General features: G+C 57.3%; 1 protein-coding gene across 2 annotated transcripts in view; it reads left to right on the forward strand.

Moving 5' to 3' along the window:
* ZDHHC14 (zinc finger DHHC-type palmitoyltransferase 14) overlaps window positions 1-22,603 on the forward strand; it is a 258,037-nt gene that overhangs the window by 220,521 nt on the left and 14,913 nt on the right. For both annotated transcript variants that reach the window (XM_062186976.1, XM_062186977.1), the window contains exons 4-7: window positions 3,694-3,831; window positions 6,776-6,824; window positions 20,030-20,132; window positions 21,378-21,487. In XM_062186976.1, coding sequence (XP_062042960.1) covers window positions 3,694-3,831; window positions 6,776-6,824; window positions 20,030-20,132; window positions 21,378-21,487 — 400 coding nt within the window. The remainder of the gene's footprint in view (window positions 1-3,693; window positions 3,832-6,775; window positions 6,825-20,029; window positions 20,133-21,377; window positions 21,488-22,603) is intronic.

Genomic DNA, 22,603 nt, shown 5'->3' on the forward strand with positions numbered 1-22,603 from the left:
TCCACGTCTCTACCCTGGAAACCGAGTAGCACAGGTACCCTGCCCAAACCACAGGGCCGCTCCTCTGAGCACATTTGGGGCGGGAGGGCAGCCTTGCAGCGCCAGCTTCTGGGGCCCCTTTTCATCTGAACCATAAAGGAAGAATGCTCTGTGCTGGCAGCAGTGGGACCGAGCAGGCTGGTGTAGAAGCTAAATGAGGTTTACCAGGGGTTCAGTCCTTGGATCAGGGAGATTTTTGGAGCGGGGGAGTAGCGTCCTCCCCAGAAGGATCAGGGACTCCTGGCAGCTGCGGGTCTCATGGTGCTGCTGTTTCCTAGAGACGGTGTGATGCAGGAAGGCACTGCTCAATACAGGCAGTGGGGCGGCAGCCTCCGATCCGGATACGCGGAGCCCTGGGTCCCCATCCCAGCTCTGTGGCTCCCTGATCGTGTGGCCTTGGGTGGCTAACTCACGTGGGGGTCCTAGTAGTGGGAGAGTTTGTCCAGGCTTTTGACAGATGTGTGTTAGGCTTAGGCAAGGACGGAAGACAAAACCAAGTGAAAAATAAGTAAGAAGTTTGTGGATGTCACCAGGGCAGGGCCAACAGGACTTCTCATTGGTTAGATGTGGGGCTAAGGGAAGAACGGGGTCAGGAAGGATACCTGCCTGGGCTTTGGGGAGTCAGAAAAGGCGGGTGTATGGGGAGGGGTGGTGGGAAGGCCTCTTTGGGACCAGGTCCATTTGAGATGTCCATCAGGCTGGGCAGTGGATGCCTGGTGCTTAAGGTGGGAGACGGCCATTTTGGTGACATCGGGGGGGGGGGGTGGCATTCGAACCATGGAATGCAGAGGTCACCAACAAGAGACTCTGGAGAAGGAGATGAAGGCTAAGCCTGGTGCCAGCATAGGCAGTCTCTGCAGAGAGGAGAGAGAAAAGTGCAGAGCAGGCAGCCTGCAGAGTGTGGGGCAGGAGAGGGAGGGCAGCAGCAGGTGTGTGAGGGGGTGTGAGGGACGGGGCAGCACAGGTGTGTGAGGGTGTGTGAGGGACGGGGCAGCACAGGTGTGTGGGGGGGTGTGAGGGGCGGGGCAGCACAGGTGTGTGAGGGGGTGTGAGGGGTGGGGCAGCACAGGTGTGTGAGGGGGTGTGAGGGGGTGGGGCAGCAGCAGGTGTGTGAGGGGGTGTGAGGGGGGGCAGCACAGGTGTGTGAGGAGGTGTGAGGGGCAGGGCAGCAGGTGTGTGAGGGGGTGTGAGGGGCGGGGCAGCAGCAGGTGTGTGAGGGGGTGTGAGGGGCGGGGCAGCAAGTGTGTGAGGGGGTTTGTGGGGATGGGGCAGCAGCAGGTGTGTGAGGGGGTGTGAGGGGCGGGGCAGCACAGGTGTGTGAGGAGGTGTGAGGGGCAGGGCAGCAGGTGTGTGAGGGGGTGTGAGGGGTGGGGCAGCACAGGTGTGTGAGGGTGTGTGAGGGGCGGGGCAGCAGCAGGTGTGAGGGTGTGTGAGGGGCGGGGCAGCAGCAGGTGTGTGAGGGGTGTGAGGGGCGGGGCAGCAGCAGGTGTGTGAGGGTGTGTGAGGGGCGGGGCAGCAGCAGGTGTGTGAGGGGGTGTGAGGGGGTGGGGCAGCAGCAGGTGTGTGAGGGTGTGTGAGGGGCGGGGCAGCAGCAGGGGTGTGAGGGGGTATGAGGGGCGGGGCAGCAGCAGGTGTGTGAGGGTGTGTGAGGGGCGGGGCAGCAGCAGGTGTGTGAGGGTGTGTGAGGGGCGGGGCAGCAGCAGGTGTGTGGGGGGGTGTGAGGGGCGGAGCAGCAGCAGGTGTGTGAGGGGGTGTGTGAGGGGCGGGGCAGCAGCAGGTACATGAGCAGGTATGTGCAGGGCAGGGCAGCAGCAGGTTGTGAGGGGGTGGAAGTGGCCTACAGGAGCTGCCAGGCCTCCATGTCTGGGGGGGGTGGCCCTGGTGCACATGCTGCTGCCCAGTCCCGCCTCCTTCTTGGGTGGGAAGTGATCGCACCACAGCTCAGGGTCCAGCCCCCACCACCTGCAGGATCTAGAGGTGAGCGTTCCTGCGTGGACCAACGCTCTCATCCCCGTGTCTGTCCTCACAGTGAAGAGTCTGGGAGAAACCTGGCTGGTTCTGGTTTGCTTCCTCTTCTCGCCCGCGGTACAGCCGTCTCATCGTATAGACTATAGATCAGTGCCACAGGGAGACAAGGGCTCTGCTGCTGTTTGCATTGCGAGGTTGTTTTTAGAGCAGTGGTGGGTTCCCAGCCCAGCTGTGAGGACACGGAGAGTCCCCACATGGCCTCCCCCACCTGCCTGGCTGCCCACCAGGGTGGACACACCTGCCGCCACTTGGACAAGACCATCATGATGTGAGTCTGTCACGACAGTGTCACCCCAGTGTGTCACTGCCCTCTCTCCCCACCCCAGGGAAGTGGGCTGTATCCAAGGATTAGTTTTCCAGCTCCGTGGGGCTGGCAGCTTAGCCTGTAACTCCCCTGACTACACCCATAGCAGTTACTCGCCCGGCTGGCAAGCTTGGAACTTCCTCCTCGAGCCCTTGCTCAGATGGCTGCACCAAGGGGATTCTTAGAGTTCTTGTGTCGTCCCTGCCCCCGACGTGTCCACAGGCCCTTGTCAAGAAGCGAGCTGGCATTTGACATCAAACCTGAGATGGGTTGGTTTATGATGTTTGTATTTATGCAGTCACATCTCACACAGCCTCCTCCATGTGTTTGCAAGCACGTAGAGATAGATGATAACGAAAACCGAGTAGAAGGTGAGCTTGGCCAAGAGCCCCAGGACAAAGCTGAGTCTCGTGCCCCGTGTCCCCCACCCCACCCCTGTTGTGCAGGACAGAGTGGGCAGTGCTTCCTGCGTGGGGTAGGACAACCCTGAACAGTCGCTCTGAACAGACCCGCAGAGCAGTAGGGAGAAGCCCTTTGCCTTCTCTTGCAAGGGCGAAAGCAGCTCACGAATGCATTACAGACCTTGTGTGGAATCCCCAAGACGAGAAGCCCTGGGGCGGCCCCTCAAGTACCGTGGCGCAATAGTGCCCTGGCAGGCACTCGGGCATTGCAGGGTGCTTGTGCGCCAGGAGCCGGCGGCAGCCCCCAGACACCTGGGCTCAAGTTCTGGCTGCACTGTCTCTGAGCTGGCCAGTCTCCCATCTCCCTACGCCTCAGTCTTGCTCATCGGCAAAAGAGGGCAGCGTCATCCTTTTCCTCGCAGGAGTGTTTGGAAACCAACTGTATTACTGTGTGTGATTGATGTATGTGAAACTTTGGTAACCGGAACGGGAGAACAAAAAATTGTCCCTGTGTCCCATCCCAGGCCCCCTGTGAGCTCTCTCTATGGCCCCTGGGGATACGAGACAGTCACCCACCCGGTGCCAGCCCAGCCCAGCCCTCAGCATCCCGCGGAGCTGGCCCTGTTCTTCGGGAGAGAAACGTGTTCACCTTTCTGATTCTAATGAGAGTCCATCCTCCTGTTTCCCCAACTTGCCCCTGGAGAATGAACGCCTGCTTTTAGTTTCTGTGTTGGGAGCGTACTTCCACTCTCGGAGTGCCCCGCTTGGCGCATATTCTGTGGGAAGCACACAGTAGGATCTCGTTGTGTGACAGTGCCGAATGTGGGCTGGGCGGGAGGGGCTCCCTCAAGTTAAAATCCACTTGATTAATTGATTTCCACTTCTTTTTTTTTTTTTTTTTTTTTCTGCCTCTCGTTTCAGAACGGTTTGATCACCACTGTCCCTGGGTAGGCAACTGTGTGGGGAAAAGAAACTACAGATTTTTTTATATGTTTATTTTATCCCTGTCTTTTCTGACAGTCTTTATATTTGCATTCGTTATCACCCACGTCATTCTTCGTAAGTATGCTGCGAAATCAGATTTCGTATGTAACCATTGGCCTGACTTTGCTTTCCTGGTTTAATTTTGGTTGAATATTTTGGTCATTTCGGGCTCTCTCTTTCTCCTCTCTCCCCGTCTCTCACCTTTTCCACCTCCTCACTTCCGGCCCAACCCTGTTTCACTTCTCACCTTCATCCCCCTTCACCTCTCCCCCCGCCCCACCCCCCACCACACCCTGCAGCAGCATCGCTGTCCAGGGTCACACCTGGACCAGGTTCCGCTCCGCTAACCAGACTTTCCCCGTGACACCCGTGCCTATGCCTTCTGCACAGGGACCCTGAGAAGAGCCATCCCCACATTACGCACAATGCACCTGAGCCTCAGCGATAACCATGGAGTAGCAGAGCGTGTTGTCCTTAAAGTGGCAGCTACGCACACAGGGCTGTCCCCTTCTCAGGAACAGGATGGGGGTAAAGACAGGGTTTTCTTGTGCACGCACCTCCACAGAGTAAAAGCGTGCATTTGAAAAGACAGCGTTCCCTTATGTGCTGGGCTGTGAGTAAACCAGCCCCAGCACGCAGAGGCGGCCAGCTTGGTAAACAGCAGATCTGACCACGAATGGTTTTCACATGTGTCTGCCTAAGCAAATGGCTTTTTGTCATTCCCCATTCTCAAGGCCACAGCTCTGAATTTGTCTTATCCATTGGCCATCCACTTTCCTACGATGGAGTGATGAGAAGGAAGCTAACTGGCTTGAGTCATCACAGGGCCACTAGCCACAACAGAGGCTGCCTTTACGTCTGGTCCACACTCCTGCCGGGTGGCCACCCACTGGCGAGAGCACAGCCCCTTTCTGGATCTGTTCTGGAAGAATCTGAGCAAATGTCTCACTCCCTCCTCTTGCAGCTGCGCCCAAACCCCCAGTGGGGTGTGCTAAGCGCCAGAGGGGCTCACGTGTGGGCTGGGGGAGTGGGAGGTGTAGGAGTGTTTCACATCAGTGCCTTTTGGACGTGAAATGGCTGACTCCCATTTCCAGAGGGACGTCACTCCCAGGCCCCATTCTCCCTGACCGTAACCTGTCCACATGGGACTCGCATTCGTGACACCACGCAGGTGTGTGCTGGGCCAGTGCCTTGGTGGGCTTTGCTCCCCAATCCCGGGGCTGAGGCCGCCCGGGCCCCCGACGTCAGAGTCCGGAAGTGGCAGGACTGGAGCCAGGGCCCCGTCTGTGCATCTGTAGGCTGTCCCATGTCACTTAAAGGAAGCGGTGTTGACACAGCTGGAGAAGTGCAGACCCTCGCCTGCTGCGGGCCACTGCGAAGGTGCAGTTACCCGCTGCGTGTCTGCGTCACCTTTCACGACCACACGTGCTCCCAGGGCTCCGTCCCATGGCACTGGTGGCCTTGCCACTGCATTCCGGGTGCCAGGAGCCAGGTCACACTTGCCCGGTCCTCCACGGAAAGCCAGGGAACACACATGCGCACACACACCGTCTCTCTCACACACACACTCATACACCTACACTTGTTCTTGCACACCTTTGCACACACGCACACGCACGCCTGCTTCCCTTGCCAGGTCACAGGTTCTGAGTGGGAGGGCAGTCTGAGGAGCTGGGGGTGGGGGCGGGGTGGGGGCGGGGTCTTATGGCCTCAGCGTTTCCCCGTGGAGGAAGGAGAGGGCAGGCAAGCGGCAGGTGTGAGTACAGTGGAGAGAGACCCCTTCTCTTCATGTCGTTTTGCCTCAAGATTGCATTTGCTCCACAACCCCACAGCACATCTGCGTGCCGGCTGCACCCTGCCAGCCTCACAGAGAGGCAGAAGGAAACCCCGAGCGCCCATCCATCCTCTGTAGCTCTTTTTTTTTTTTTAACAGGCAGAGTGGATAGTCAGAGAGAGAGAGACAGAGAGAAAGGTCTTCCTTTTGCCGTTGGTTCACCCTCCAATGGCCGCTGCGGCTGGCGCATTGCGCTGATCCGAAGCCAGGAGCCAGGTGTTCCAGGGCCCAAGCACCTGGGCCATCCTCCACTGCCTTCCCGGGCCACAGCAGAGAGCTGGCCTGGAAGAGGGGCAACCGGGATAGAATCCGGTGCCCCAACCGGGACTAGAACCCGGTGTGCCGGCACCGCAAATCGGAGGATTAGCCTGTTGAGCCACGGCGCCGGCCTCTACCTCTTGACCCAGCCCCCCTCTGCCCCTTGTCCTGCTGCCCATGTGGCCCGGATGTGCCACTGCAGGGGGAGGCAGGGGCCGAGCGAGCCCCCCCCCCCCCCCCGCTTCACTTCCTACAGTGGGACAGGAGCCCGAGCAGCAGTCAGAAACCACACACGTGCACAATGCAAGAGGGCCCCGCTCCGTCCCCAGAAGCCCCTGGGCCTTGCAGGGCACAGAGGGACCCACAGGGCCACCCCGAGACAGGACACGCGCTGTCCAGACCCACAGCAAGAATCACTGCTTGTCACACGCTCCTGAACGCAAGCCCTAAAGAAGCGTTTCCTTGGGCACACACCGCTCACGTTAAAATGTCTGAAGCCCAGAAGAAGCCAGGAACGGACTTGAGCTCATGACTCAGTTTACTCAAGGAGCAGAGAGAGAAGCCTTTGACAGGTTGCCTCCCTTACAGGCCATCCAGGGTCAGAGAGCAGCAAACTGAGGGGGAAATGGAAAAAGAAAAGATAGTGCCCAGTGTTGTTTTCCTATGAAATGAGGAAAACAAAGGAGCCATCAGAACAGTGACTTCTGGGGAACTGTGCTGCAGGTGTTGGGCCTAACGTGAAGCTGCCATCTTGGTGAGTGACTGTAGTGGGGCCGCAGTCTGATCCGTCAGCCGGGAGCCGCAGCACGGCTGTCATTTCCCTGAGCTTTAGAGACCCGTGCTTTGTAGCCAGAGAGAGCTGTCAGCAGGAGCCTGTCCGTCCTGCAGCTGGATGTCCAACACTAAATCCCGGTTTCGCTCCCGCAGGTTCACAGCAAACAGGATTCCTAAATGCCCTGAAGGACAGCCCCGCCAGATATCCTTTCCGTCGGCCGCGTTTCTCCATCTCTGCTGTGGGCGGTGCCGTCTGACCTCCCACAGTCTCACGTCCTCGTCTTTGCCCAGGGCTCTTGTTGGCTTCCATTCTGCAAGGCAGCCAGAGACCAAGATTCAGCTGCATGAGGGATGGAAGCCCAGCACTTGGCTCCGTGAGCGACTTGGCCTCCGGTAAATCAGAGTGTACGTTAGCCAGAAAGCCAGGCGTGGATGCATGGCCACCCCCAGAAGCTGGCATCGCTGTGTGTTCATCAGGGTGGCTTGGGGCGGGGCCCTGACTGCTGTCACTTTGATGGGCAGATGGTCCCATGGTTTACAGACACCTGTGTGCAGTCAGTAGTTGGCTAACGAGGCCGATGATCGGGACAGGAGTGAGGGACTCAGCTGCACAGCATGGCGGGGGGGGGGGGGGGGGCTTCTTCCCGTGACAGTGTGTGTGACAGGTGTGCTGTTCCAGAACCTTTCTTGATACCATGTGGGTCTGCTAGTTACTGTGGTTGGCCGTGCACAGCATGGTACACAGACCCCAGGGTGCCGTGGTCCCCAGGAAGGGAACAGACAGGCGCTGCTGCCGGAAGTGCGGGCGGCAGCACAGGCTGACCTTGCCAGAGAGGCCCACAGCAGGCAGGAAGTGTGCGGAGGGGAGATGGAGTGGGCGTGCTCCTATATTCAGCCCCCACAGCTCCTCCGCTCAGGACAGAGCCAGAGTTGTCCCCCGGCCGGCTTTTGAACGCAGCCACAGCCTCTGTGTGCTCACTCTTCCTACACCTGGGGGCTTGGCAGCCTTGAGGCCCAGGCCACTGCCTTCCACAGGAAGCCTGCGGCCACTGTGAGACATAGCCATGCACATCATGGCTGAAAATAACGTCCATGCGTCACTACGCAGCTGTGTGGCCCCACCGTTGGCTCTCCTCTGGGATCCGAGTGCTCTCGGGAGAGCCTGGCGCAGGCTTCTGCAACTGACTGACTGAAGTCATGGTGAGGAACCGAGGTCCTGGTCCTTTTCCGCCCCTCAGCAGGGGGCTGCTCGCAGCTCTGGAGGCTCCGCAGTCCCTCGCTCCTGCCCCTTCCTCTTCAAAGCCAGGAACCACCGATCAGGCCCCTCTCACCCTCTGCATCCCTCCTGCCCTCTCTTCCACCCACTTCCCTGACCTCAGCAGGAACAGCCCCCCTCCCCCCATAGATAGATGGGCCCCACGCTGTTGGCTTCCGGGAGAAATCTCTCCTGACCCGTGTCATTCGTCACGTGTGCAGGCTGCATTGTGTGTGTCCGGCAGAGCGATGCACTCACAGGTCCAGGGACCAGGCTGTGGCCTTGCTGGGGCCAGGCAACAACAGGCCAACCCCAACAGGCTCTGGGCCAGGCAGCTCAAGTGCAGGTGGAGGTGAGAGGCTTCTTGTCTCAGTCCATCCCTGACAGGGCCCCTGCAGAGCTGACCACGCCCACGCCCTTCCCTCGTCTGATGGACTGAACACGTGAGGGGTCTTGAAAAGTTTATGGAAAATGCACATTATCCTTTCCTCCCGTTTCCCAAGTATCCTCACGAACATTCATGCATGTGCACCTACACACACACACGAGGGTGCTTGAAAAAATTCATGGAAAATAGAATTAAAAGATAAGTTTATTTTGATGCGAAAGTTCTTTGAAATCCTTGCATATGGAGAGACTCCAAAAAGTTAATAAAAATATGTATTGTGAAATAACTGTATGGATTTCAAACTTTTTTAAAGATTTATATTTGAAAGGCAGAGTTACAGAGAGACAGAGAGAGAGATCGAGATCTTCCATCCACTAGTTCACTCCTCACATGGCTGCAACATCCTGGTCTGGGCTGGGCCAAAGCCAGGAGCCAGGAGCTTCCTCCAGATCTCCCACATGGGTGCAAGGGCCCAAGCACTTGGGCCATCTTCCACTGCTTTCCCAGGCACATTAGCAGGGAGATGGATCAGAAGTGGAACAGCCAGGACTAGAACCAGCGCCCGTGTGGGATGCCATCATTGCAGACGGCAGCTACGTCACAGCACTGGCCCTGGATTTCAAAACTTTCTGCATGAAAATAAACTTATGTTTTAATTCACTTTTTCCATAAAATTTTTAAAAATTCTCCCATCTACTTGAAAGGCAAAGTGACAGAGGAACAGGGAGGGATGTCTCTTCCACCTGCTGCTTCACTTCCCCAGTGCCTTCAGTAATGAGGGTTGGGCCAGGCTGAAGCCAGGCACCCAGAACTCCCTCCAAGTTCCCACAGGAGTGCAGGGCTCCAGCTCCTGAGCCATCACCTGCTGCCTCCCAGCATGCATTAGCAGGACGCTGGATGGGAAGGAGGCAGCCAGGTCCGGAGCTGTAAGCGCTCCCATCCAGATGTCGGCGTCACAAGTGGCAGCTTAACCCGCTGCGCCACGATGCTGGCCCCTGCCAAACTCTGAAGTGCTCTCATTTGTATTAGGCTTGGAGTAGGGTTAGTGGACAAAACCACGTCACAGAGAAATCAGGTTATATCAGATAGCATATTTATAATACACTGTTCTCTAGTAAAAAGTAAGACACTTAAATTAATCATAAAGGGGCCCAGGAAGGGGATTGCAGGGCACAGTCAGAAGCGACAGAGGCACCTGCGGGTGTTCAGTGAGACACGAGGCAGCTGTGGGGGATGTGCACGGCTTCTGTGCAGACCCTGGGCTGTGTCATAGGAGGGCCTTGTTACAGCATCAGCAGGTCCGGCTGCCGCCTGGGGATCCTGGAACCAGTCCCCTGTGGACACCGGGGAGTGACTGTGTAGACAGTTTACCCCGTTGTGTAGACACATGTGTGTGTATTAGGGATGCAGCTATCCTGTCAAACCTGCAGGTGCACACGCATGCCCGGGTTGACAGGCAGAGACAGGGATGTGGCTCTCCGCCCCAGGGCGCGGGGGCAGTGCCCACAGAAGGTCTGGGGAGCCCTCGAACCAGCCAGCCCTTTGCAACCTGCAGAGAACCACCATCCTAACTTGGCTCCTGCTGATGTGGTTGAGCCAGGCTCCTGCCTGGAGATCTAAAGCTGAAGCCCCCAGGTCCTGGGGCAGCTGCCCCACCAACCCAAGAGACCCTCTGACACCCACCTCATTTCCGTTCTGGGGAGAAATGAGAGGAAGGCCCAGGACGAATCTGACAGCAGGGCCAGGGGCGAGGCAGACAGACAACACCCCCTGCCTGGGTCCTCTTTATTCTTTCTGGAAGTGGAGGAGAATTGCAGGAACCTGGGCCAAACCCAGTCTGCTAGGAAGTGTTGAGCTCGGTATATCTTCATGAATGTGGTTCCCGGAGGGCAAGTGGATTGGAGGTTCTCCTAGCTTGTCCCATGCTGTTGAACACAGCATTCGTTGTAGTTATCGGAGGGCACACGGATGAGTCCAGGCTGCAGCCTGTCACTCTGTTTGTGTTCAGTATTGGTGCCTGCATAGCCGTGGACACCTGTGTGGCCTGGGAGGTGACGGTGACATGCGACGGCAGGCAGGAGTATCTGACCCCCAGAACGGCTCGGGCACAGCAGGGCCTGGGGAAGCAACGTGGTCACCGTGAAGGAGGTGGACCCTGTGGTCCATGCAGCCAGGGAGTCTTGTGTTTGGTAAATGCCAGGCTCAGGGCCTCTAAGCTCTTCCAGTGCTGAGACCCTGCAGGTTCCAGGGTCTCTTTGAGGCTGTCAATTGATGGTACACGAGAGTGACCTGAGACACTGTGCACCTGTGAGACTGTTGCCAAACGGCATCCCAAACGAGTTGGAGGCGTTGCTGGGTCGGCTCGCCATGCACAGAAAGCTGGTCACTGGCGGTGGAAGAGGCAGGTGTTTATTGCAAAGCACCGAGCAAGGAGCCGGGCAACTAGTGCTTCATTCTCGGGCTCCCCTAAGAGTAGGGCATGGAGGTTCTTACAGATCGAAGTTGGGGCTGAGAGGTGCAGGATCAGCTGGGGTCCAAGTCCCTGGCTGGCCAGCGGGGCTTGTGACGTTCCTTTGATTGTGGATGATGCTGTGCTCCCTAGGCAATCTGTGACGGCCACGTGGGCTCCAGTCGGTCTGGGGTACACGCATGTGGCAGGTACCTCCTCCCCCGGCCTGGAATTCCCCTACACAAACACCTCTGGACAATCCTGGCCATCAAGCTTCCTCTCTATTGTAGAATCAAGCGGCTCCTTGAGTCTGGTGGTTAGAACCTTGTTGGGCCAGCTGTGTCACTCCCTCATGTCCGTGAGTGTCTTTGATAAGCACAGGTGAGGTCACTTGGGGATAAGGGAGATGGACAAGAGGCTGGGTCCTGCCTTTACCTCAGAGGGGTTCGGTTTCGAGAGCCTTTGATGGATGGCAGAGCTGCCCGCAGCTCGGGCTCTGCAGCTGCCCAGAGCAGGAATCAGTCAAGTCCATGTTCAACCCTGGGAGGTTTCGCTGCAGTCTACTCCCACCTGTGCAGCTGGGCTCTGCCGGGCGTTCTGGGGCAGGACAACAACGTGTATGGTCAGGCCTTCCATGGCCTCGCTCTGGTCTCCTGGCCATGATGTAAACATGTGTGGGTGAGAAACGAGGACCCTGGCCAGGCTGTGTCACACCTCCAGGTGAGTGCAGTGTCACAGAGGGAGTGAGACTAGAGACTAAAATGCTAAGGGACAGCCAGCCACGCAGCTCTCCAGAACACCGAGGCAAGGCAGCCATGATGGATCCCAGGCTCCCCCCGAGGCCCACCTGACCCGGCAGCTCGCCCACGGCAGGGAAGCCAAGGCTGAGTGGGGTCCGGGACCAGTGGGGGGGGGGAGAGCCCGGCAGCTGTGGGTAGCAGGCCTGGCCCTTTCTTGATGTTCAGCAGGCTCCTTCCCAGTCTACACCCACGGAGGCCCTGCCAGCAGTGAGGGGATTGGGTGGACACTCAGCAAGAGCAATTCTGGCCTCAGGGGCCGTAGCCGGTCCTGCCTCCCCCTCCCCCCAGCCTGCTGCCCCCTGCACCCCCCCATCTTCCTATCACAGAAGCAGAGGTGGTGGGGAAGGGGCCCCGAGGCTGTCCTCGCTCTGGACTCCCACCAGCTGCCTGGTCTTCCCCAGGGAATGAGATACAAGGAATCTCCAAGGAGGTGGGACCAGGCCCTCAGTCCACCCCAGTCCCAACAAGGGAGGTTCGTTCCAAGCCATTCGAGTGCCCGCTGCAGCCTCGCCTCGGATGCCCTGATGGTGGTGGTGAAATGTTTAGTGGGAGGCACGGACACAGGCAGCGGGGTTTCCCTGAAACTGACTGCACCATACCTGCGGGTTCCAAGGTCGAGAAGGACCCCAGCGGGGCGGGGCAGGATGGTGGGCAGCGTGCAGAGGTCTGCTGTGGCCGAGATCTGGGCCTCCAAGCAGAGCCTGTGGCACTGTGAAAGCCACCGACTGTGCCCGGGTAGGGGAGGGTCAGATCAGCAGAGGCTGCCCAGGTGACCCCAGGGAGGCAACAACAGCCTGAGCCAGGCCTGGAGGGGTGCAGGGTGTGGGGCAGGGAAGAGGCAGCCTGCCCTTGACCCTGAGCATCCAAGGGAGATGGGGAAGGGGCAGCGACACCCAAACCCTGACTTCATGAAGACTGGGAAGGAGGTGGGGTCCGCAGAACTGGGCACCCAGGTGTGACTGGGGTGGGTGCATGGCGTCCTCCTCCGAGTGGGTTTCTGTTCTGGGTTTAAGGACATTCAAATAGCAGCAGGAGGGAAATAATGATCCCCCTCCCCAAGCGGGAAGCTTGTGACAAGGGGCCAACTCAGCAGGAGAAGCAGAGCAGTGGGATCTATGCCAAGGGGAGGGGGAGGGGAGGAGACAGCGCCAATCCTGTGGGTTCCACCCAGGGTGCCCCGGGGTAAAGGGTGATGGTGGGAGGGGAGGCACCTGGTGCTGGTTCAGGGCCAGCCGGCTGAGATGTGTCTACAAACTCAGCAGTGATGCATGTGTGAGCCCCACATGAGCCCACAGAACCTCGGGGATCCTCTGTGTAGCTCCCTGCACAGGAGGGGGTGTCAGCTGCCTGGCCAGGGCGGTGCCCGTCACAGAAGTGACGTGCCGATGCCTCCCCGCAGCCTCCTCAGGCCCTGGGGGGTGCACCTGTGGACAGACCCTGGGGCGAGCAGACGCTGGGAGAGCCGCCGGCCATGGGCACCCTCGAGGAAGACCCCCGGCAGGGGCTCGCGTGCCCGTGCTCTGTGTTTCAGCTAACGTAGCGTTAACATCCAATTAAAGAGATTACAGTCATTTGGAATCACGACTCGTCGTGCAGCACTCCCGAAATGAAAAGGCTCTTGTGCGGTGGGCAAAGCAATGGCAATTGATTCCTTGTTGGCGGAGGCTTCTGCCAGGAAGCCCTTGTATCCCCAATGTGCATTCATTGCAAGCTTAGCCTGGTGGCCTAGTGGGCACCAGGCATCTGTTTGAATGGGACTGGGCAGGAGGCTCAGGCACCCATGGAAGGGCCACTGTGTGTCACAGTGGAGCGGAATGAAGGCAGCACTGGCTCTTGCTGACCTGTCCATCCTGAAATCTGTTGCTTCTCATAGGCACCCCAGAAAACAGCACAGGCGCACCTGCTCCGAGAACCTAAATGACATCCCGGTGTGTGCTCAGCAGTGCCGCAGAGCGCGAGTCCGGGCCTCCTACCCCCAGCCCCACAGCCCCGCACCAGTGGGGCGGAGGCAGTAGCGTGAAGAGTAAGCATCAGGTTGTGGTTTGGTTTTGGCATCACCCAAGAAGATGTTGTCTCTGTAAAGACAGCAGACAGTCAGACATGAGGAGGGGCATGCCCTTGACCCTTTCCTCCGGGCCTCTGTGGGCATCCTCGTGGGTGTGTGCGTCCTTCCGTGATGATCTAGGGGGGCATCAGACATGAACACAGTGTTGATGGGAGCAGTGCCTGAACCTCAGAGCGCCTGTTCCTTACCTTGTGCTGTAGTCGGGTGTTTGAGTACCTCCCGGAGCTGTCTCCATGTCGGTGTAGGGACCTTCCATGTTCCTTTTTAAACTGCTTTGTAGAAGTCCAGAGTAGTGTTCTTCTGTGGAGGAATATTTAGATTTCTGGGGTTTTACTGCTCAAAAAAACAAAGTCGTGAATGTTCTTGTGCGTGCCTCCTGCACAAATGGTATTCTCTCTCTAGGACGGACAGGGAGGTGCACAACCTCTGACTTGAGGGTTCAGTGTGTTTTAAATGCTGACAGAGCTGCCACGTGGTCCCGTAGAGATTGTACCTCTGTGTTCTCTCTCCTGTCCCCACACCCTCGCCAGCACTGGGTGTTGTCAGACCTGGCAGCTTTGCTAACCTGATGGGGAGAAAAGCAGCTCACTGTTCCAATTGCTACTTTCTAGATTATGATGTTGCATATCTTTTTTTAAAAAAAAAGAAAGATTTTTATTTATTTATTTGAGAGGTAGGGCTACAGACAGTGAGAGGGAGAGACAGAGAGAGAGGTCTTCCTTCCGTTGGTTCACTCCCCAAATGGCCGCAACTGCACCAATCCGAAGCCAGGAGCCAGGTGCTTCTTCCTGGTCTCCTACGTGGGTACAGGAGCCCAAGCACATGAGCCATCTTCTACTGCTTTCCCAGGCCACAACAGAGCTAGATCATAAGAGGAGCAACAGGGACTAGAACCGGCGCCCGTGTGGGATGCCAGCGCTGCAGGCGGAGGATTAACCCACTGCGTCATGGCTCCGGCCCCGATGTTGCATATCTCTTCATGCTTACCAGTCAAGTCGTCCCTTTGCCCATTTTTAATTGGGTTGTTTTGTATCTTTTGTCGTAACAGGTAGGAATTCTTTATGTATTCTCAGGAATAATATCTTTTAAGTATCTTTTGCCAATATAATTCTCTTAGTCTGTCACTTTCCTTTAAAGTTTACTATTTTATACAAAAAAATTTGTAAATTGGCCGGCGCCGCGGCTCAATAGGCTAATCCTCCGCCTTGCGGCGCCGGCACACCGGGTTCTAGTCCCGGTCGGGGCACCGATCCTGTCCCTGTTGCCCCTCTTCCAGGCCAGCTCTCTGCTGTGGCCAGGGAGTGCAGTGGAGGATGGCCCAAGTCCTTGGGCCCTGCACCCGCCTGGGAGACCAGGAGGAAGCACCTGGCTCCTGCCATTGGATCAGCGCGGTGCGCCGGCCGCAGCGCGCCTACCGCGGCGGCCATTGGAGGGTGAACCAACGGCAAAAGGAAGACCTTTCTGTCTGTCTCTCTCTCACTGTCCACTCTGCCTGTCAAAAAAAAAATTGTAAATTTATTAATGAACACAATCTTATACTCTGTAGCTCCTAAGTTGTGTGTCTTACATCTTCTCCCAAAAGTTACACAAATATTTCCTTTAATGTCTGTGCATTGCTTTTCCCCCATTCGGCACGGGGATTTGTCCGTGGTGTAGTTGGTGTGAGCTGAAATCCAGCCTCATTGCCACTTCTTCTATCCCAGCAGCTCTCGAATATTTTGGCCTCCAGACTCCTTTCTACTATGAAAAGTGATCAAGGACCCCAAAGGGCTTCTGTTGCTAGTGTATGAGAGTATTTCAAACAATTCATGGGAAAGTTAATTTTAAAATAAGCACTTTGGTGCAAAAAGTTTTGAAATCTATGCGTAGTTTCTTCCTAAGAGGCATTTTCCAAGAACTGTTTAAAGACTCCCCCCATAGGCATGGATGTCAGAATTTTTTGCATCAAAAATAAACACCTTTTTAAAAAATATTTTTTATTTGAAAGGCAGAGTTAGAGAGAGAGAGAGAGAGATCTTCCATCTGCTGATTCACTCCTCAAATGGCCACAATGACCAGGACAGGACAAGACAGAAGCCAAGAGCTTGATCCAGGTCTCCCATGTGGTGCAGGGGTCCAAGCTGCTTTTCTAAGGCCATTAGCAGGGAGCTGGATTAGTAGCGGAGCACCCAGAACTCGAACTGGTGCCCATTGTGGACAGCAGCTTAACCTGCTATGCCACAGTGCTGGCCCCAGTAAATACATTTTAATTCCCTGCTCCACATGCTTTTTGAAGTACCCTCGTGTGTGTGTGTGTGTGTGTAATACATCATTATATTTGCTATCTGTCATGTTTGAAATAAAAACTGAGCCGATTTTAGAACAAGAATGCACACACCCGTGCTGCACCTGCGAGTGAGTAAGGGCACCATTTCCTGGACAGCCTCCAGAGACAGCAAGAGAGACACTGGGACCACTGCTTCCACACCCACAGGGAGACATGGTGACCTGGAGGAGACCTGGTGACCTGCAACCATCTTGGGGACCCTGAGGGTCGCTGGGCTGAGGCCAAGAGCCGCCTGTCCCCCTTTCACAGGAAAGGCCTTCAAGCCACGGGCCCTGGGGCCTGCCGTGGCCTCTGTCCTGCCGTGGCCCCGTGGCTGCTCTGGTGCTGTCAGCACCTGGCTTGCTTTGTTGGCCAGAAATGTTTTCTCCCCACCCCGCGATGGTTCTTTGCTGAAGTGTCTGACCTGCCCTCGCATACTCTGTCATCTGGATGAATGTAGGGGTCACCTTTTAAGATTGCAGCTGGAATTTTGATGGGACTCACAGTGACCTCCTGGATTAATTTGGGAGGACCTCTCGGGCTGGTCGCCTGATGTTCATGCATGCGGGAGAGGAGGCTTGGAGAAAGGCAGTGCCCAGGGGCCCCGGCGGGTCTCCCTCTTCAGCAGCCCCCAGCCCCAACACTGCGGTGGGCGCTGTGGCAGCAGGGCTCAGCCGTGTTGTCCCAGGGCTGTCCGGGGATTGAGGTGTCGTCCAGGTGATGAGGGAAAGATGGTGACATGCACCCGGCCCTGATTAACTGGGAGCAGCAGGTGCTGTCAGGTGCTCTGTCCAGAGAGCAAAGGGACCTGCCGCTGCTCTCCCGTCAGCACTCGTCCCGGAAGACAGCACTGCCTAGTCCACTGTGCCTTTGAGAAAAAAGAAAAAAGGACACCATTGCAGGCCACCTGCATCTTCTCACCTCGGGAAGTCCGGAGCCCCTGTACCCACTTCTCTCTCAGAGGCCCTGGGGCACAGGCTCAGGTCGGGGACCACAGCAGAGCCCTGGACGTCAGCATTGGCTGCCCATTCTGGAACTCCGGGGATTCTGGTTCTTAAGGACGCTCACACAAACTCACAGACTTTTCACATAAGTGTTATCTGAGCTTGGCAGTTAGCAAACACATACCCTCCGTGGCTGGACGTGAGGAGCAGGTGGGCTGTGGAAGAGACCAGTTCTCCACGCAGGGTGGCCCTGAGGCCGTGGGGACTGATGGCCGAGGATCGGCGTCCCCAGGCATCTCAACCTTGCGGCTTCGAGCACTGGAGCCCATAAAGTGCCTGCTGGGTGACACCACCAGACCTTAGGGCCTTGGGACGGCTCCTTCTCTCCTAGGAGTCCAGGGCCGGGTCCAGTTCTGCCCTGTGTGAGCTGCTGTGAGTGGCTCCACTCCTCTGAGCCGTGGCTCCCTCTCTGTAACCTGAGGGTTAGACTAAACCAGGGCATCTTGACATGGGACCACGCAGATCTATGGTGGTGGGGGGGTGTATTTTTAAGGCTTCTGAAATCATCAGAAACATTGCGTTCCTGTGCCATTTTCTGAGAGTGGGAACCCAGAGAGGCTCCAGATTCGTGGTCACATGATCTCACCTTCTATGGTCCTCCTGACGCCATCCACATGGCTCCCAGGCATCTCCCCTTGCCTCCTCCCGCCCTTGCTGAGGGCAGGGACTGCTCCTTCCCCACCCTCCCACGCGACACCCACTTGGGGCTGAAGCCTACGAGGCGCAGACTCCAGGGGGGCGTCTGCAGGTCCACACCTCTCAGATTGGACATTCGGGGACCAGGGGCTGAAGGAAACTAGAGCCAGCTCCCCTCCTCCAGGGGGCATGTTGTCCTGTCGGGGGCTGGGCAGAGCAAGGCTGTCCGTGGCAGCTGCTCCCCCCTGGACCCTGATGCCAGCTGCTCTGATACCCAGCTGCCTCCTACCTTGCGTCCAGGTGTAGTGGGCTTGGTTCCTCCTGCCTCTCTTTAAAAATCAGCAGATGGTTTTGATACACGTAAGAGAAGTGTACATACATCTCCAGCGTGCAGCCACGGGTCAGCAAGGAGATGTGCGGTCTGGATGTGGGTACTCAGTCCTGGGGTGGACTCTAGGGGAATGGGCCGCTTACACTGCCACAGGCTCAGGGGCCTCTGACCAGGTGTGGCCCTGTGTCCCCCAGCCCAGGGCCCCCCAATCCTGAGCTAGAAGGAGGAAAGGGGCAGCCACAGGCCCTGCTGTGGTACTGGCAGAGCAAATTTCCACCACATAGCTCTGCTATGTCTTGGGCAAATCTTTCTGCCTCAGTTTCCCCGTCTGTTGGCTGGAAACCACACCTCTCCCTGGGTTGCTCCGAGGGTTGAGTCAGGCCGTGTGAGGCCTGCTGTGTGGCCGGCTGGGGAGGGGTCGCAGAAGTGGGCTGCTGTTGGTGCCCTCCCATGGATCCTGGTCACCGTGCGATGGCCTCTCCCCTGGTGGCACTGCAGTCTAACTGTTTCTGAGCCACAGAGAGCCACTGCTGCTGCTGCTGCTGCTGGTGATGGTGATGGTAGTGGTGGTGCTGGTGCTGCTGGTGATGATGGTGGTGGTGGTGGTGCTAGTGGTGGAGGTGCTGGTGCTGGTGATGGAGGTGGTGCTGGTGGTGCTGGTGGTCAAAGCCGTCTAGATTCCTAGCTCCAGTCACAGTGCCTCCTCCTGGGATGAAACCTGCAAGGGGAGCAGTGGCCTGGAGCTGGGCCAAGACCATCCTTGCAGTGTGGGCCACCGCCCGTGTGTCCCCTCGTCCACCCCAGGCTCCCACCATGGCCATCTGCCCACTGGGGTAACCCTGGGGAAAGTGGAGACACAGCCCAGGCTGGTGGCAGCCAGGGGTCTTGTCCCCTCCAGACTCACACTACCCCCTGACCCCACCTGTGCTGTGCCTGACGGAGCCATGCGTCATGGTTGTGGATGGGGCGGGTTGGGGCACCACTCTGGGTTGTGCATTCAGTTCTGTGGTTCATAGATGAATTGTACCCAGTCCAGAAAAACCTGTGGCTGGTGTTAGGGTGTGAGCTGAGCGGCTTCCGTCCTTGGAAACACAGGGGAGCAGTGGCGTGGCTTGCTCCAGCCTGGCGTTACTGAGACTCCCAGACCCGTGATTTACAGAAACAGCTGTGTCTCTGCAAATAGAATTTAACTTTTTTAAAAATTTGTTTCTTTTAATTTGTTCAGAAGGTAGGCAGACAGATGAGATCTCCCGTTCACTGGTTCACTCCCCAAATGCCTGCAACAGCTGGAACTAGGCTGGGCAGAAGCCGAAAGTGGGACCCACAATGCAGGTCTCCCATGTGGGTGGCGGGGACCCGAGACCTTGAGCCATCACCTGCTGCCTCCCAGGGTGTGCATCAGCAGGAAGCTAGACTTGGGAGCAGAGCCGGGACTTGAACCCGGGCACTGTGATCTGGGCTGTGAGTGTCCCACGCAGGATCTTAATCACCGGACTGCATGCCTACCCCATAAATGGTATTTGATAGACATTTGGGGGACAGAAAGATTTCTCTGGCCTTTTTCAGTCACTCTTGGTGGGTGGGGCTCGCGTGGTGGGGAGCGCTGGGCCTTTTCTCCTGTGTCTCGTGCAGGGGGCTGTAGCCCTCCTCCCACTCCTGTCCTCTGAGAATTTCTGGTTCCCAGTTACCTGCCAAGGTGCTGTGTGAGTGTGCCCCACCCCCCTTAGTCGGGCGTCACCCAGCACTGCTCTATAAGCCGACTGGGCAGAGGCCTCTGGGCCTCAGAACCCGGCCTGGGGGAGAGACCTGAAGGGCCACAGAGTCCAGAGCAGAACTCGCGTCCCTGCTGGAGGTGGCCTTTCACGGACGGCCAGAGCCACAGCCAGCTGGAAGCGGTGCGGTTCCCGGCTGGGATGACCCGGCCACGGCTCCACACGGAGTCTCGGGGACATGTGACAGAGCAGTGTCGGGGACAGCACGCATAAGTGACGCTCAGGGAGCTAGCCATGCAGCCCCTCTCAGTGGGGCAGGAGGATCTGACAGTCCCCACCCTCAGGGAGGCCTCCCTCTGCGTAGAGAGAAGCCGGGTGCCGTTGGAAGGGCAGGGTGCAGGGCAGCTATCACCCCCCAGTGTCCAGCTGCCCCACCTCCGTTGGCCTCCTTGACTCGGTCACCGTGCTGGAGGCCGTGGTGTGCTTCTTCTCTGTCTGGTCCATCGTCGGCCTCTCGGGATTCCACACGTACCTGATCAGCTCCAACCAGACAACCAACGAGGACGTGAGTTGCAGAGGGCATGGGCCGAGGGTGGGGTCTGCCGTGTTCGGGGGGGGGGGGGGAGGGATGAAGAGGTTAGGGGTTGACTGCCCCCACACTCATGGGGAACGCGGTGTGGGCTGGAAGCGTACCCGCGGGGCATTCCCACGGGTCACCAGCGGAGGTGGCTGGTCCCGCAGGTTAGGAGTCTGGGAAGAGATGCTTTCTCTCCTTTTTAAATAATTTTTTTTAATATTTATTTATTTGGAAGACAGAGTTACAGGAGGGGAGGGAAGAAGACAGAGAGAGATCTTCCATCTGCTGGTTTGTTCCCCTAGTGTTTGCAATGGCCAAGGCTGGGCCAGGCTGAAACCAGGAGCCGGGAGCTTCTGGGACTCCCACAAGGGTGGCAGGAGACCCAAGCACTTGGGCCGTCTGACGCTGCCCTCACGGGCACATGAGCAGGAAGCTGGATGGGAAGTGGAGCTGGCGCTTGTGCTGTGCCACCACACCAGCTCTGCTTAACTGGTCACCCTTCCCCTGACCAGGAGAAACCAGGGCAGAGTGGCACCGCAGGCTGACCCAGTGAGTGTGCCTTTCCCATCTGTCTCTGTTTAGCTTGGGAAGGGAACTGCCCTGGCCCAAGTTTAACCCTTTTATCAGGTGTTCCCCTGCCTGTGCTTAACACGAGACGCAGGCATGGAAACGGGACAGAACGGTGGCAGGCGCTGCTCTCTGCCCGCAACATGTGGGGTCGGACACAGCCTGTTAAATCCCACGCGTGAACTGAATGTCTCAGGACAGGTCAGGCCCCTTCGGGGAAGGCATGAGAAAATGGGTGCCAATAGGACACAGGAGACGAGGCCGTGAACACAGCTCTTCGTGTTTGGTAGCTTTGGAGTCATAATCCATACAATGCATGGTTTCAGCAACACCGGGAGGCTCAATCTCACAGTCTGGATGACGGCCTGTTAGGCCGTGTTGGTACTGTGTCAGCGTCATGTTAGTCCCATGTTGGTCCCATGTTGGCCCCATGCAGGGCACATGAAAAACTGCTGTCCCCAGAGAATGTCTCTCGCTCCAGTCTAAGCTGCTGTTTGGGGGTGTTTTCCCCGTTTGGGGGAAATGCCCGTCTTCCCTGAGCCAAGCCCCTCAAGCTCCCCTGGTGCAGGAACCCCCACCCGTGTTTGCCCCCTTGCTGAGCCTCTGGTGTTTCTGGGGCACCGCCCTGAAGGCTACCGTGTGTCACGGACTCTGCTTGTCTTCCAGATTAAAGGATCTTGGTCCAATAAAAGAGGGAAAGACAATTACAACCCCTACAGCTACGGAAATATCTTTACCAACTGCTGTGTGGCCTTGTGTGGCCCCATCTCTCCCAGGTAAGGAAGAATCCCCCCTTAACAGACCTCCGGAGCCGCTGGCATCGGCCACACCCTCCAGGTCGCTGCTGGCGCAGCTCTGCACTCCGTGCCGCACACGAGGGCTCTGGTCCCCTTTGGTGTGTCACACGTCACACCTTTTTTTAGGTCAGATTTGGAGCAAATATCTGAAACCTCGAAATAGACGAATCGAGGCCAGTGACACCGTGACTCACTGCGCCCGCCCCTGTGTGCGCCAGCAGGGTGCTGTGACCGGCATGACAAGGGAAACCTACAGCAGTGAGCGCTGGAAGCTGAAGGGTCCGGGGTGGAGAGGAGCTCGGGGCCGGGGGCCACGTGGGCCGCAGAGGCTGAGAGCACGACAGTGCTCGTCACCGCAGCTGCTGCCACTCACTGAGCCCTGCTCTGCCTGCTTTGCGTGGACTGACTTTCTGAATCCCCATGCTGTGCCTAAGAGGTGGAGACTGCTGTCTCCCATTTTATGGATGGGGAGACTGAGGTGCAGGGTTCGAATCACGCATCCAAGGCCGCACAGCTGGTGAGTGCCGGCTAGTCAGGACCCAAACCCAGGACATGACATGACAGCTGCCGGGTTGTTTCCGAAGTGCGCCCTGGGCATCTGAGCCTCACCGAGGGCACGCACGGGATGCAGCCTGTGTTTCGTGACCAGCCTCAGTGACCGTGTGTTAGGCGAGTACAAGCAGCACACAAAAAGGGGGAAGAGTCCAAGCAGGCAAAAAGTTCATGGGCAATGGAAGTGAAAGGTAACTTTATTTAGGTGCAAAAGATTAATTAAGAACAAGTATATAAGAGTTCTTCAGAAAGTTCATAGAGTAAGTGTATATTATGCAAAAAAGCTATGCATAGATTTCTTTTTTTTAAAGATTTGTTTATTTATTTGAAAGTCAGAGTTACACACAGAGAGAGAGAGAGAGAGAGAGAGAGAGAGAGAGGTCTTCCATCTGATGGTTCACTCCCCAGTTGGCCGCAATGGTCGGAGCTGCACCAATCCGAAACCAGGAGCCTGGAGCTTCTTCCAGGTCTCCCACGTGGGTGCAGGGGTCCAAGGACTTGGGGCATCTTCTACTACTTTCCTAGGCCATAGCAGAGAGCTGG

Source organism: Lepus europaeus, chromosome 3, assembly GCF_033115175.1.
Source record: "Lepus europaeus isolate LE1 chromosome 3, mLepTim1.pri, whole genome shotgun sequence".
Lineage (NCBI taxonomy): Eukaryota > Metazoa > Chordata > Mammalia > Lagomorpha > Leporidae > Lepus > Lepus europaeus.